The 14,540-nt window shown below is 38.3% G+C and overlaps 1 protein-coding gene across 2 annotated transcripts in view; it reads left to right on the top strand.

The window, feature by feature from the left end:
• METTL15 (methyltransferase 15, mitochondrial 12S rRNA N4-cytidine) overlaps window positions 1–13,259 on the top strand; it is a 78,822-nt gene extending 65,563 nt beyond the window's left edge. For both annotated transcript variants that reach the window (XM_059848376.1, XM_059848375.1), the window contains exons 4-6: window positions 2,476–2,667; window positions 5,259–5,437; window positions 12,701–13,259. In XM_059848376.1, the coding sequence (XP_059704359.1) occupies window positions 2,476–2,667; window positions 5,259–5,437; window positions 12,701–13,146 (817 nt within the window). In that variant the 3' untranslated portion in view covers window positions 13,147–13,259. The remainder of the gene's footprint in view (window positions 1–2,475; window positions 2,668–5,258; window positions 5,438–12,700) is intronic.
• The last annotated feature ends 1,281 nt before the right edge of the window (window positions 13,260–14,540 follow it).

A 14,540-nucleotide genomic window follows, 5' to 3' on the forward strand; every position in this document is an offset into this window, starting at 1 on the left:
TTTGAGAAATCCTGTGTGTTAACTGGCAGGTTTTATTTGAATATAGGCATGAAGAATGGTAGACTAGGGGAGAGTTTCTTTGTCTTCTAACAAATGTTCTGAACTCTTGGTAAAATATTTTATTTCAAATAAATGTGTCATGCTTATAATCTAGTAGATTAGTCATTTTCATAACTATCATCGTTACTACCCGACCAAAAAGAGAGTTGATATTTGTGTTTCCTTTCATAAGGTGATAAATCTTTCATTGCTGTGCACTTGGTTTGATTAATGGAAGGGTATGAGTTATCCAAGATGCTTAAAACTGTGTCTTCTGTTCCACAGAGGAACAGGAATCCAGAGAGCTGGCCTGGACCTTGTAATACAGTCATTATAACCTCATAAAAAGCAGCTGGTTTTAGTGAGAATTTATAAATTTATTTATTAATATTATAGCATTTTATATTAAAATATTTTATATTGCAATTAATTATAATTTATAATCACCAGGATGCCTGTATCCTTTATTGGTACCCACAGGGCAGTGCATAACAAACACATTACATACAGAAGCTGTAATTCCACACAGCTCGAAGACTGACATCAAATGTCAACCTAATAATTTCTCAATCTTTTTTTTATTTTTATTTGCAATCTCCAGATTTTGTTCCAGCTGAAGCATCTCTCTACCAAAGACCGAATTTCTGCTTACTCAAAATTTAAAAATTTCTTTTTTTAATTAACCTTTTCTAATCACAAAAGTTTGGCAGATCACAAATCCAAAGCTGTCGCAAACATCTTAGCTATCCACATATTTTGGCTTGCTTAAAGAAATGTAAGAAAAATTCTAGCAATAAATAAAAAATGTTCAGAGTAATTTTTCAGATGGGTTTGCAGAGCATTACTTCAGAGCCCCTGACATGGATTCCCCTGATCTGTTGGGGAACTGGACAATGGCAATTTATAGTTTTATCCAGGTCTATTTTAATTTTCATCTCCCACATATGGAATTTTAAGGTTCATTCATTTGCATGAGTCAGGAAGGTAGAAACACTGCCCAGCTGGAAAAAGGAGTATGCATTTTCAAGGAAATTCCCCTCATTATATTGGGGAGGAAATACAATCTCAAAACTATCTAACTATGTACCTTAAATTGGTTTAAGTGTCTGAAGTGGATCATGGTGCTTTTCAGGAGCTGTCAGTTCTTATTATGCTGAGTAGCTGTGTTCAGTCATGGGCTGGACAGAAGCCAATTCCAAATTGTGTGTTCCATCATGATATCCCTGGGGGACATTGTCCATTCACACTGTTTCCCAGGTTCTGTGCTCTTTTTACTGGGTGGATTTGTTCTGCTCTTATGAGGAGAGCCTTGTGTAGCTGAGTGTTCTTCCATGTGGTTGGAGTCATAAGTATCTTCCTTTTAATGGAGCTGTTCCTCTCCATGTGGAGGCAGTGGCTTCCAGAAATGTTTTCTGTTTTGCAGGTACTGCTTAAAAATGCAGCAATTTGTTGATTAATCTTTCCTAAGTCTGTGAAATCCATTTCAATTTTGAGAGACAGATAAAATAAATTGTGCAGTTGTAAGCTGCCTTATATATAGGCAAAACCCAGAAGTTTGGGATTAGAAACCCAAGAGAGCAATGGCAACCTCAGAGATGATGGAATCACAGGGTAGCCTGAGCTGGAGCAGAGCCATCAAGATCACTGAGTCCAGGACACCCCAGGAATTCCATCCTGTGCCTGAGAGCATTGTCCCAGCACTGGGACACACACGTGTGTGCCCAAGGTGCGTTCTCTTCTCCCGTGCCATTCTTCTTTTCCTTGCCAGCATGGGAACATTAAGAAACAACCATTTTGAATCCAAGAAAGAGCAGTAAGCACAGAAGTGCGTGTTAAACCGCTCTCTGCAGTGATCAGGTGCCTAAATCCAAAATGCAGAAGGAGTTTTGCCTGCTTGTGATTGAGTGCACCTCATTCTCCCAGTTAGTTTTAAAATGACAAATGCCACTAAAAACATGTTTGGTCCCGTGGCAGGAATTTGGAATTGTTTTCCTGCTGGGTAAATATTAACCACAGGTTGTGACCTCTTCTTCCATTTTGTCTGCTTCTCTAGATCTGTTCTTTCTTTTCTGCACCTTGGCCTTGCTTTACTAAGGGCCCTGCTGAGTGGGACAGGTACTTCAGTAGTCAGGACATTGCTGATGAAGGTGTCTTGAGTTTTTGTGAACTGAAAAGAATTAAATTTTAGTCAGTTTTCCATTTCTTTAAGATAAAGCAGGAAGAGAGAAAAGAGTTAAAGCTGAAGTAGCCACTGAGGGGTGTTCTGGACCAGTTTTCAAGGTTGGCATATGAGAAGACATAAACTATTACTTTGGGAATAGCCCTATTGCTTCTGAGACAAGTTGAGTGCTATTATCTAATTCCTGCTGTACAAGGGGGAGAGATAGCATTGTTATAACTAAACTTGGGGCTATTCATTTTTTTCCTTTCTTACAGGAACCAGCTTCAGCCTCTCCTGGGAAGGTTCAGCCAGTCAGAGGCTTTGTTAATCTCGTCTGGGGTTGAGCCAGGCACTCTGGATGGAGTTCTCCTGGATGCTGGCTGTTCTTCCATGCAGTTAGACACACCTGAAAGAGGCTTTTCCCTGCAGAAGGATGGGCCCTTGGACATGAGGATGGATCATGACAGGTACACTATAATAGAACATTTCTTCTTGAACCTCAAAAACTGGCTGCTCTGCAACCCCTGTGCGTTTCCTTTCCTCTTCAATTGGAGAATCCTTATCCTCAAAGCACATCTGATACTGCACAGCTATCCTGTCTTTCTTTTGCTAAAAAGCTTTTTTCTGTCTCAGTGCTCAGCCCTTTGCTTTCTTGGAAATGAGGGGAAGGTTCCAGTGGTGAGTGATTAAACAGTAATGGTTTATTAACTGCACCTTTAAATGGTAACATTTTTGGAGTGTGTGGTACACAGTTACAGGATCATCTCTCTTTCAGAAGCCTGTTATTTCCACAGCTTCTCTGCCTATACTTGTTCTGCAGACTTGCAACTTCTTGCTGCAGTCCCTTTCCTTTTCTGCCGCACTTGCTGTTTGTGGAAGCTTCAATTGAGCAGGTCCAGTTGCTCCCTCAGGAAAGGAGCAGCATCCCTCTTTTGTGCAATGACCGTTTGATCCAGTTGCTTCTCTGTGAAAGGAGCATCATAAAAATAAATACATAAAATTCTCTTCATTATATCTGCTAGCTTAAATCAGATAGCCAATCAGATTGCTTTTAGCATGCTAGTGGGTCACTATCTTCCACGCCCATGTGTTTGTTGTAAGTTTCCTTTCTCTTTGTGTAGAAGGCACATCAGGCTTACTTAATTGTCAAATTAATGGTTACAGAGTAAATCACCTGTATTTAAATTTTGATTGGTGTTCAGTACTTTCAAGAGCATGAAAATTAGTCGTGGAATGATAATTTCTACTTATGCAGTGTTTTTCATCTTCAGACGACCTGATGTATTTCTGCAGCACTCAGCCTTTTGCATGAACAACCAAAGATCTGTCTTGTCTGGGTTATGGCTGTAATTGCATGACACATTACATGACAGAGAATGGCAATTCTTTCTTGGTGTTTTGATGAATGAGGTGTCTTAAGAAATGCCATTTGTTCTTTCATTGCCCACAAGAGCCAATGGGAAGCCTCAATTTCTAAGGAATAAGCTTACCGTATTAATGCTAAGTCTTAACACAGCAAGTTTCATGATACTGGCTTTTTTTGGTCTTGTGCAAAATGCTCCCATGGTTCTCCTGGGATTCAGTCCTCAGATTTCAGGAATCTGAACTCCAGGCTTATGTGTAATTCGGATGCATCATGAGAAAAAAAACACAGAACAGGAGCCTAAGAACAAAGGGTACCTGAGACATTACAAAAGCCTTGCACTGTGGTTGTTGCTATGATACTACTTTCCTCTAAGTTTTTTTTATCTTTTGGAAGATACTGCAGGGGAGTAAAAAATGCCTGAAAGTCAAGAAGAGAATTTAGAAGAGAATTTACTAGGTAGTTTGTATGTTTTCTCTGATTAGTAAACCCACAGATGATGTTCATAAAATACCCTGAACTATTTCAGTAGCCAAGTAACAGAGATGTAGATACATAGATTGAAGTCTTGCACAGTTTAAATTGTAATAAATCCTGCAGTTTATATGACTAGGTCATTTTTGTTATCTCAGGACAGTATTTCTGTATAGATTCTTATGCCTTTTAGTGAAAAGTAATGTTTAATTATCTTCATTAGCAATTATTTTCATAGCAGGAGATTTGAAATAAAAGATCCTTGAAATTGGTTCTGGCTAGAAAACAACATATGAGGCAAGGTGGCTGAAATGATCCCATAAGAGGCAAGTTTACATTCTAAATCTGACTAAAGAGAAAGGTCACACATAATTTCCATCCTAGCATGATACTGGAATATATTGATTCTTAATTTAACATTACTTTTCTCTAAAAGGCATAAGAATCTATATAGAAATGCTGTCCTGAGATAATAGAAATGACCTAGTCAAATAAACTACAGGACCTGTTACAATTTAAACAGTGTAAGCCTTCAATCTGTCTATCTGTATCTCTGTCACTTGGCTACTGAAACAGTTCAGGGTATTTTATGAATATCCTCTATGGGTTAACTAATCAGGGAAAACATACAATAAATTCTTTATTCTAAACTATTAAGTATAGTTTATGATAACACTTGGAAGTTAAAACTGTTCTAACTGAAGTTAGGGAACAAACTCCACTTAGACCAGTGAGAAAAGGGGATTTAAAAGGCACAAGCATGGTTTGTGATGACACAGAGAAGTTAAAACTGTTCTAATTGAAGTTGAGGAACAAACTCCACCTAGAGCAGCAAGAAAAGGGGATTTAAGAGGCACAAGCATGGTTTATAAGAACACTTGGAAATTAAAACTGTTCTAACTGAAGTTAGGGGGCAAACTCCACCTAGAGCAGCAAGAGACAGGGATTTAAAAGGCACAAGCATGGTTTGTGATAGCACTTAGAAGTTAAAACTGTTCCAGCAGAACTTAGGGCACAAACTCCACCTAGAGCAGCAAGAGAAGGGGATGGAAAAGGTGAGAGCTGTTTCCACAGTGCTGCCACCTGCAATGTGCACACCTCCCAGGCAGTGTGCAAAGTGTGTGTGTGTGTGTGTGTGTGTGGCTCCGTGAGAGCTCACCTCTGGTGGATGGTAGCTGAGGTCAGAGCACTAATTGGACTAATCGGCTGCTCTGTGTGTAGGTGCCCTGCTATGGCCACGGCTGCTGATGTGGTGAATGCTCTGGACCGGCGGGCGCTGACAGCGGTGCTCAGCGCGTACGGCGAGGAGAGGCATGCCAGGAGGATCGCTTCTGCCATCGTGCAGGCACGCAGCATCTACCCCATCACCAGCACCAGGCAGCTGGCAAGCATTGTGGCAGGTACCCTCATTAATTCTGCACAGAAGGGAAGGAAATATTAATCCCTGCCAAGTCCAAGAGGGATTTATTTGTACTTGGAGTGGTGCGGGGTCTAATCCTGCCCCTTCTGCTCTGATGTCAGCTCTCTTCTTCTTCTTTTTATTTTTTTTTTAGTTTAATTTGACAATTAGTTCAATAATAGATTTAACATGAAGTGATTTATCATTTTGTCCGCCCCAGAATGACAGCAGCCTTGGGGATTCTTTATCCTTGCTATTGATCCTTTCAAATACCAGATATGTCATATCTGTCCTAGTTTGAAGTTTCTATATTTTAAGGGGAGGTACCATGACAGTTTCCAATTGCCAGTAAAATCAGATCATTTCTGTCTTTTTAAAGAATCAGGAAGCACAAAGCATTAAATGGCTTGCTTCATCTTGTGCATGCCAACTAGATCAGCCTGAAGAGACTATTGAAACACTTCATCATCCTTGCTCCTCACTGTAAAGAGCTTGAAGAAAATGCAGTTAGGCAGGAGCAGTGCTTCCATCAAGAACCTTTATGTTTGTTTTCTCAAGTAAAAATTTGCCTAAGACACAAATCCTGTTCATTTACATAATATGTAGCATCAGGATGTTTTTATTTTTTTTACCCAAATGATGAAAATCACTATATCTTGTCACAGATAAGTCTAAACTGCTGACTTTGAATACAGACCTTTAAAATGCTAATCAAATTTAATATTTGCTAAAGAACAGTGTAAAATATTGATATCCTGAAGAGTATTAAAAATTTCATGGTATTCTTAAAAATTTGTATTACTTTAACTGGAAGTCTAAGGCACTTAAATTCTATGATGGAGAAATTAAAAGTCTGGATTTGTAGACGTCAGGATACTTTAGCAAAATGCCCAGTCAACCAAGGCTCAAAGTTGAGCTGATATGATAAAAGGATCTGAAGACACTGCTTGCTGTTGTAAGCCCCTGCTGTAAATACAGTGAGTATAACCAATCTTAAAAAAAATAAATAAATAAAAGAGACAAAGCACTATGAGGCTTTTATAAATTTTTAAATTTTTAATGTCATCATTAGCAATATCCTAAAATAACAGTTGTGAGCTTTGTCATATATATTCCATACTTTTTGAAAAAGTGTTGGTCAAGACAGTGTACTACCCCTGAGCTGGAAGCAACTGTCTCACTGTGTTAAAGACATAACATGTTACACACAAGCAACTCAGTAATTCTGAAATAATTTGGAGCCATAGCTGGAAGTAAGGGAATGAAAATACAGGTGTATGCAAGACAGGATTGGAGATCCATTCATGTTTCATGTGTTGCATGTGAGTCAGCAGTTGATGCTCCCTTGCTGTGACCATGAGAAGGATTTTTTTTGTCCTCACTTTAAATTCCCTGCAATGTTTGAAGAGCCTCTTGATCCCCAAGTCAGGTATGCATCAGGTAGTGTACATGCCAAAAACAATGAGTCCAGCACACATCTGCCAAGACAATAAATATGTATGTTTGGTGTGCTTTTTTGAGAGTACACAAGTAATTGTAACAATTTTCGAGCTGTTACACTGATCCCTGTTTGCATAAAACTTCTTCCAGTTTCAATTTGTTTTATCCAGTAAGGAAGCACTGTGGTGGATCCTATCAGTTTTTGTACTGATTAAGAAAATCTTAAGGAAGTTTTTCATAATTGTGATATGTTTTGATTCATTTATCATCTGTAATGAACTTATATTCTTACATGGAATTATATTGGTGAAGTTATTGGGATAAGCCAGAGCTACAGTGCCAGAGACCACAGCTACAGGAACCTCTTGATGGCACAGCCCAAAACAGCACTGACTAATTTAAGACTTGACCAGAGTAAGATTTATGACCTATTAGTTAAATGTTATGTCCTTTAAAAAATAAAATATTAATTAGAATAGTGAAATCTCACATTTTAGATTTTGCAGATTCTCTGCAAGCCTGATTATCTTCCAGAGCAGGGTCATCATTTTTGCCTGGTACAGGAACCAGAGCACAAGCAAAACAATCTAGCCAATGAAGCTGGGTGTCAGCATCTGAGAATCTGTGTAGTGCCTGTATTTCTTTCTCTTCTTACTGATTACTGTGGCTTCAGATGTTCCAGAGCTCCCATGTTTTATCTTAAGGTCCAGCTGATCAGCAGAATCCCTGTGAATCTAGTCTTGGACTAACCTGAGCTTGGAAAATTTAATTTCTTTTGATAGAATTCTAGATTTCTGGTCTTTCCTACCATCCCCCAAAAGCTTAGAACAGGTATTGCAGATCCTAATCCATTGGGAGATAAAAGTGAAGGATGTAGTTAAAAAAAAAACCAAAACAAGGAAACAAAACAGCATTAAAAATTTTAAAGATTTTGTCTTCCTCCTGGTGCTTATAAATATTATCCAAAAGGCTTCTGATCTGTTTAAATAAGATCTCTAGGAGTTGGGGAATCTGCAGTAGGGGGAGTTTGGGGAACAGCATCTTTTCCCGCAGCACAGTGGAACTCTTCTCACTGTTTATAATTTTCACAGAGCTGTTTGCACATTGAGTGCTCTGTAAATACTGAAAATCAGTAGTTCTCAGCTGAAGAGTAGTGAATAGATATGTGAATGTTGATTAAGAAGCACTTCCTCATGTCTTTTGTTGTACCTCATTGAGCTGTTTGTAAATACTAGGTCTGACTGCATGAGCAGGAAAACTCATGAAAAATTGTGACATTTTTAGGATGTAATTTTCATGTGCTTTTTCTGTACAACTAATGGTCTACTTTGATTTCTTTTCAGGGGGCAATATACACCTTTTTATCTATTAATTTTTGTTCAAAATTGATTTTTTCTGAGCATTATTTAGGTACATAATATATGAACAGACAATTTTGACATCATGTGATCATCTGGCCTTAACTTGAAAGGAGTTGATGATGACACGTTAAAAAAATTTTCCAAGTTTAAAGAGAACTTTAATCGGTGAAGTCAATTTCTTTCAGACTGGCTCACTTTTACAGGCTTTAATTATCAGTTTTGAATTTGTAATATTGCCTGCATTGCAGCTGGGTGAGAATTAGCACTGTGCAGAGGGAGCCCAGACAAAAGGACATTGGTTGCATCACAGAAACTTATTAAATGCAGTGCTAATGCAACAGACGAATTCCTGCCAACAGGTGCAGGCTCTGAATTCATTCTTACACTCTCCCACTCTGCCACACTCTGGGGACTTGGATAGTTCCTATTGACAGGCACAGCACACTGCTAATTCCATTCACAAGCTTTTCAAATTTCAGTGTGTTTCAACGTGAGAGCCTATTAGATTTTTTTAAAGTGTAAGTATCATCAGGGCATCCTGAAACTAAAAATGGATATTTCTCTCACTGGGATTCCAAACCAGTCATCTAGCCAGAAGCGTGGTGTTTTTATGAATGAAATTCACTTTACAATCTTCCCATACAGATTTTTTTTTATTATTATTTTAATGTTTTTGTGCATTGAACAGCCAGTTACCAGGAAGGATTTTCTTTAAGTGTCTTGGTAACTGGAGGGGCCTGGGTGAGAAGTGATGTGCCTGAGCAGAAAGCACAAATAGTGGAGGAGTAAGAGTGATAGGGGAATTTTTCACCCATAGAACATAGATCAGAATCCAGTGCCTTGGCTAAATAGCTGAAGACCAGTGTGACAGAAATTACATTTAATGTATAATAATAACCAGATTAGAATAACCAGAGATTACATTTATGAGTTAATCCCAGTCTTTGACAGTAGACCAGTAAATCTTTGAACGTGTAAACAGTTTGATTTTTGGTTTTAGTCTGGGAGGTTTTGATTGCATAAAACTGCCAAGTGGCTGCATTTCTTTACCAATTTCCTGAATACTGGTATTCTGTGCTTTATTTTAGGAGCTGCAGTGCTCTTTGTGCGTGTTCAGCTGAGGCATGTAAGGTTGTGCTACACTTACAGAATATATCTGGGCTTTAATTAATTTTTCTTCAGTGTGTGATAAATTATTCATAGTAATAAATTAATGTCAGAGTTAATTGTCATAGAAGGTTATTGTAGGAGGAAACTGCACTCAACAGCCACAGCAGGATTAGTGGAGGAACCTCCCAAAGACCTGTTAGTGTCCTAGTCATGCTAATAGCCTGAGTGTCATTGTTCTTTTATTCATCTGCTCAGTATTGCAGTTGTAGAATATTAGTGTTGATGAGCAGACCAATGAAAACCTGCCCAGATGATCAGCATGCTATGTCCATTTACATTTTTACAAAGCCTTTTGAAGTTGAATTTAGATTGACAGGATGGTTTGAGTTGGAAGGCACCTTAAAGCCCATGCAGTTCCAACGGCCCTGCCATGGACAGGGACACCTTCCTCTGGACCAAGTTGCCCCAAGCCTTGTCCAGCCTGGACTTGGACATTTGCAGGAATGGGGAATCTACAGAGCAACCTGTTCCAGTGCCTTCCCACCCACCAAAGGAAGAATTTCTTCTAATCTGATTAATTCCATAGTTCTTGGTTCATTCCATAGTTCTGAGCATCATACCAGTGCTGGTGGCTGTTACTTGACCTAAACAAAGTTGTGTTTGTTTTGCTGTGCACTGAGACACAGCTCTCATCACACACAGCTGGCACTCAGTGGCTGTTCCAAGGGCTCCATTTTCAAAGAACCCATTTTCAGGTGTGCAAAGAGACATGGAAACAGAGACCATGCCAGTAGGCATGAGCTTGGTGTCGGTTTCTTGGGATTCCTCATGCTCTGTGGTTTTTAGCTCTCCTTTTAATTGAGGTCTCTCATCAAAACGAGCTTTGTGACCTCATCAATGAAAGCACACATTCTGTTTGTGACTCATGGTCAGTACAGAAGGTTATGTTCTCAAGGACAGGAATTACATTGACCAGCTAGTGTAGCTTTTTCTGGAGTTGGTAAATGATGAAGAAATATCACTCCTGCAGGCTGCATCTATTTACTGCTTTGTGAGACAGCTTAAGCCACAAATTCACATGCACTCCTTGGCTGGGAGAAGTCAATCCTGTTGCCACATTCTGTCTTGAAGGATTCAGACTATAAGGAATGGAAGTAGCCACAGCTACAATGGGGTCTCTTCTGTGAATTTAGGAGCTGTTAGCTTTGGAGTTCAGAGGAGGAAGGTAGGAAAATCAGTTATGCAGAAACATATCTTAGGGACATAGCATGTGTTGTAAGAGCTGAAATGAGGGATGTGGGACTCCAGGCAGCTCTTCAAAATGCAATTTATTACATCCAAGGTGTTGCAGCAGTCTAGGGCCATGGATGACAGAGCCTGTGCCTACAACTGTCAGCTCCAGCTGCAGGCAGGCCTGGAGACCCTTTGGTTTTGGTTACATTGCATTATATACTTTTCTTTGCTGAGCATCTTAATACAGTAGAACCAATCTATCCCTTAACTATTGTCCATAGCCTATCATAACTACTATAATTACCATATTCATGTTACTCTTCTCCAATTACTAAAAGTTAGTACATTGCAGGTTAAGCTAGAAGGTGTTTTTCAGTTTTCTTGGCAGTGGAAAATTCTGAGACTTTTTTTCTACTTGCCACATCGGCAGGCTTGTTTGCCTGTGCTATCTTCCTGCTTGGTAAAAGCATCTTCTTCTTTGGGGTGGGTTTATCCTTAGCTCTAAGTCATAAAAGCCCCTTCTAACTAACATATCCTTTGCCTCCTTGGTTATCCAGTAAGACTGGCTCAGCAATTCTTTTCTTGTCTATCAAAACTTGTTTCCATCTCTATTCTTTCATCAGACTCTACATTTAAGAATCTTTCTGCTAAGCATACATATCAGTGAGACTTCCTTGTCAAACTTTCATCCTTCCCAACAATATGTGATAATAGCTGTGTTAATAACAACTGACTTTTAAAATCCTATTATTTTCCTTTGTCTTTGCTGAAGACTGAGATTGGTTTTGTGTTTGTGATATTCTTTGTGAACACTTAGGCTTTCTGACATAAGTAAACTCTCAAGAATTACACTAATAAATTCTTCTGTGTGAGCCTCTCATGGGTAATGATATCTCTATTAATTTTTTTCAATCACCCATGCAAATTTGAATTTAGAAAACTAGTTTCAGAGGTACAGTATTCCCCTCTTTCACTTCACTCTGTAAAATATCCATTACTTGATGGTGAGCTGTGTTTACTTCAAACTCTTTGCTTCACTATATTGTAGCTTAGCACTGACATGAAATTGGGGCGTTCTAATACATACATACCGAATGTATTGCCTCTTATTTAGAGAAATAACTGTCCACTTATGTGCTAGCATGTTTTATTCAATTTATCTTCACCAGACTCCTATGGTCACTTAGGTAATAGATTGTAAATTTACTCAAGTTTGCAGATATTGCACTTTAGTTCCTCTGATCCATCAAATCAGGCTTCTCTAGCTTTTTGTTCTGTATCCATGTAATGAAAGTCCAAGCCTAAAACACAATAAATATTGGTATATTAAAATTTCTATCAAATTTTTGGTCTCTGCAAAAACTTTTAGACTCATAAGAATTTTGGGGAAAGAAAGAGGGAGTTTTGTGCATCTAATAAAACAATATTTAATCTGGTGGTTTTAGGTCTGACAAACTTTGAAACATTGTGCTGTGTAGGCATGTGAAAACACAGCAGTGGCAGCTGCATTTTCTAAATTTCTCAAGGGATTTTTGTGAACATTTGAAGAAACACAGGCATAGAGTTCAACAATTGCTATTTCCAAACAAGGATGTCTCTTTTAAACTTCAGGTAATACATTGAAAGATAGTTATTGCCAGGTAGAAATTGCCTTCAGTTATCTCTGTCTGTGAAGAAATGCAGTTATCTGGAAGCCACAGGTAAGACTGTGTCCATTGTACATTAATTTTTTTCCTTAAAAGCAGAACACAACTGCAAATTCCAAACTGACATTTTTTACACTGAGCTGTAAAGTGAGACTTGTCTGTCCTATCATTTTTTTTTTCTTTATCTGGATTTCAGCCATTATTTTTTAGTTTCAATTGGTGATGCTTTTGGAGAAGGAACTTCTCTAAAAGATTCTAGGGAGAAAAACCCAACCACAAAGCATCTTAGTTTAATAGGCTTTACATTCAGAGATGCAAATTCAAAACATAAAATAAAGATGTATTACAAAGAAGGAAGCTCACTACTCAAGGTTCAGTTTTGACTATGCTTTCCTTTAAAGTCGTCTTGCACGAGTGAATGTCAAGGTGTCGAAATATGAAGTGATTAACATGCGTGTTTAAAATGTGTGACAGGTGCTTTCCCAGCATCGGCGCTCTACGCACGGAAGGACTTGCTTCAGAGACCCGTGCATGTTGCTACTAAAACTTTCCAAGGCCTGAGGATATTTGTGAATGATGAGCTCCATGAACTCCTGATAGGGCTGAAGACAGCTGAGAAGTTCCTGAGGCCTGGAGGTCACCTTGTGGCCCTGTCCTTTCATTCCCTGGAAGATCGAATCATCAAACGTTTCCTTCATGGCATTGACATGACAGAGAAACACAACCTTGGCTCAAAGCAGAAGATCAGACAGGCTCTGAAAAATGCCTCCAGAGGAGAAGACACTCAAGGATCTCCCTGTGGAAAATCCAACTCCAAGTGGATTTCTATACAGAAAAAAGTTCTCACACCCCAGGCCAAGGATATCCAAACAAACCCAAGAGGAAGGTCGGCTAAGCTAAGAGCTGCTATTAAACTCTAAACCAAAATACATGATTACATGATTGTATCATTTCCAGAAATTCTATTTTCCAGAATGCTAACTGGACAGATATTGTCAAACTGAAAAAATAAAATCAAGGCTGTGAGAAAACATTTCTTTCTTACCTTTGTGCTTCTTTGTGCTTTGGTTAGGAAGTAGTATAGAGCATAAAAATGCAAACTAAATGTGTATAAGTGGGTATCACTATGCAAAAAAGACGTCTTTTTTTAAAAGAGCATCAAACACCAAGTTTATAAAAATTGCAGGTTTGATGTATTTATAGTATTCCCTTTAGATTAATTTCAAAATCCTGGCATTAACAGTCTAAATTCAGTAGCTAATTGAGGTATATTTTTATGGGGGTGGATTTCACACACCTGATTCACATGTCTGGTTTAGTCTAGAGTAAGTTTAACCTATCTGTTTCTGTATCCCAGCTGACTTGTTGCATGAATGCCACTGGGACAAGAGGTAATCCTGAAATAAAGTGACATCAGTGTGCTATGTTCTGTCCAGGAATTTTTAAATGGACTCTTAGCTTTTTTAAAGTAAGTATTTATGTCTGAGTCATAAGATCACCTGGTTGTTTAATGATAAATAATGCATGTATCTTGGGGGGGAAAAAGGGTTATTAAAAATCCACTGTTGGCACTTGGATGCTACAGTAAAGCAGTCAGATTTGTACATGATTGTCTGAATTTATTCCTGCAGCCATAACTTCTGTGCACAGATCCTCTACCACTTTTAGGTGCTGATGGAATTATAATTAACCCATCAAAAAAGCAGTGTTGTGGGTCTTATGAAGTATTCTCCTTTGCTGGTGATCGTTTATTAAGAGGTAAGTATTAAATTATTTTAGGAAAGGCCCACTCTTAACACTAGCTTTGTGTTTGGATGCTATACTCTGCTGTAGAACATTTAACATAATTTCTTGTTTAGTTACTCTGAATTAAATTTAGTTTTGGAGTTATATTTTATCTTAAGAGACCACTGGTTTTCTTGTTTTATTTGCTACAAATGAATGGAAAATAGTACAAGTTTCAACTTCTTTGACATCTGACTCATCTCTTCAGGAAAAAGTATTAATTTAGATAATCAAATTGGTACCAGGATTTCATTTGTGATGTCTAAAACTTAGTTGGTAGAATGAAAAAATGCAATTTCTGACTCAGCTAGATGACCACTACACTGGCTCCTGAGCAACTGACTGGATCATTCTGAACTTGACTTTGACCAAGCATCCTCTTTGTGTTGATGTAAATGATAACTTCCTGGTGTTTTTTTGGGCCATACTGACATAAATAAATCTTTAGGTTCACTGTCTAATATACAATATAGTGAAATAGCTGGATATTTAATTCCTTGGTAAAGGTAAGTAACATAATGTGTTCTTA

Source organism: Haemorhous mexicanus, chromosome 6 (genome assembly GCF_027477595.1).
Source record: "Haemorhous mexicanus isolate bHaeMex1 chromosome 6, bHaeMex1.pri, whole genome shotgun sequence".
Taxonomy (NCBI): Eukaryota; Metazoa; Chordata; class Aves; order Passeriformes; family Fringillidae; genus Haemorhous; species Haemorhous mexicanus.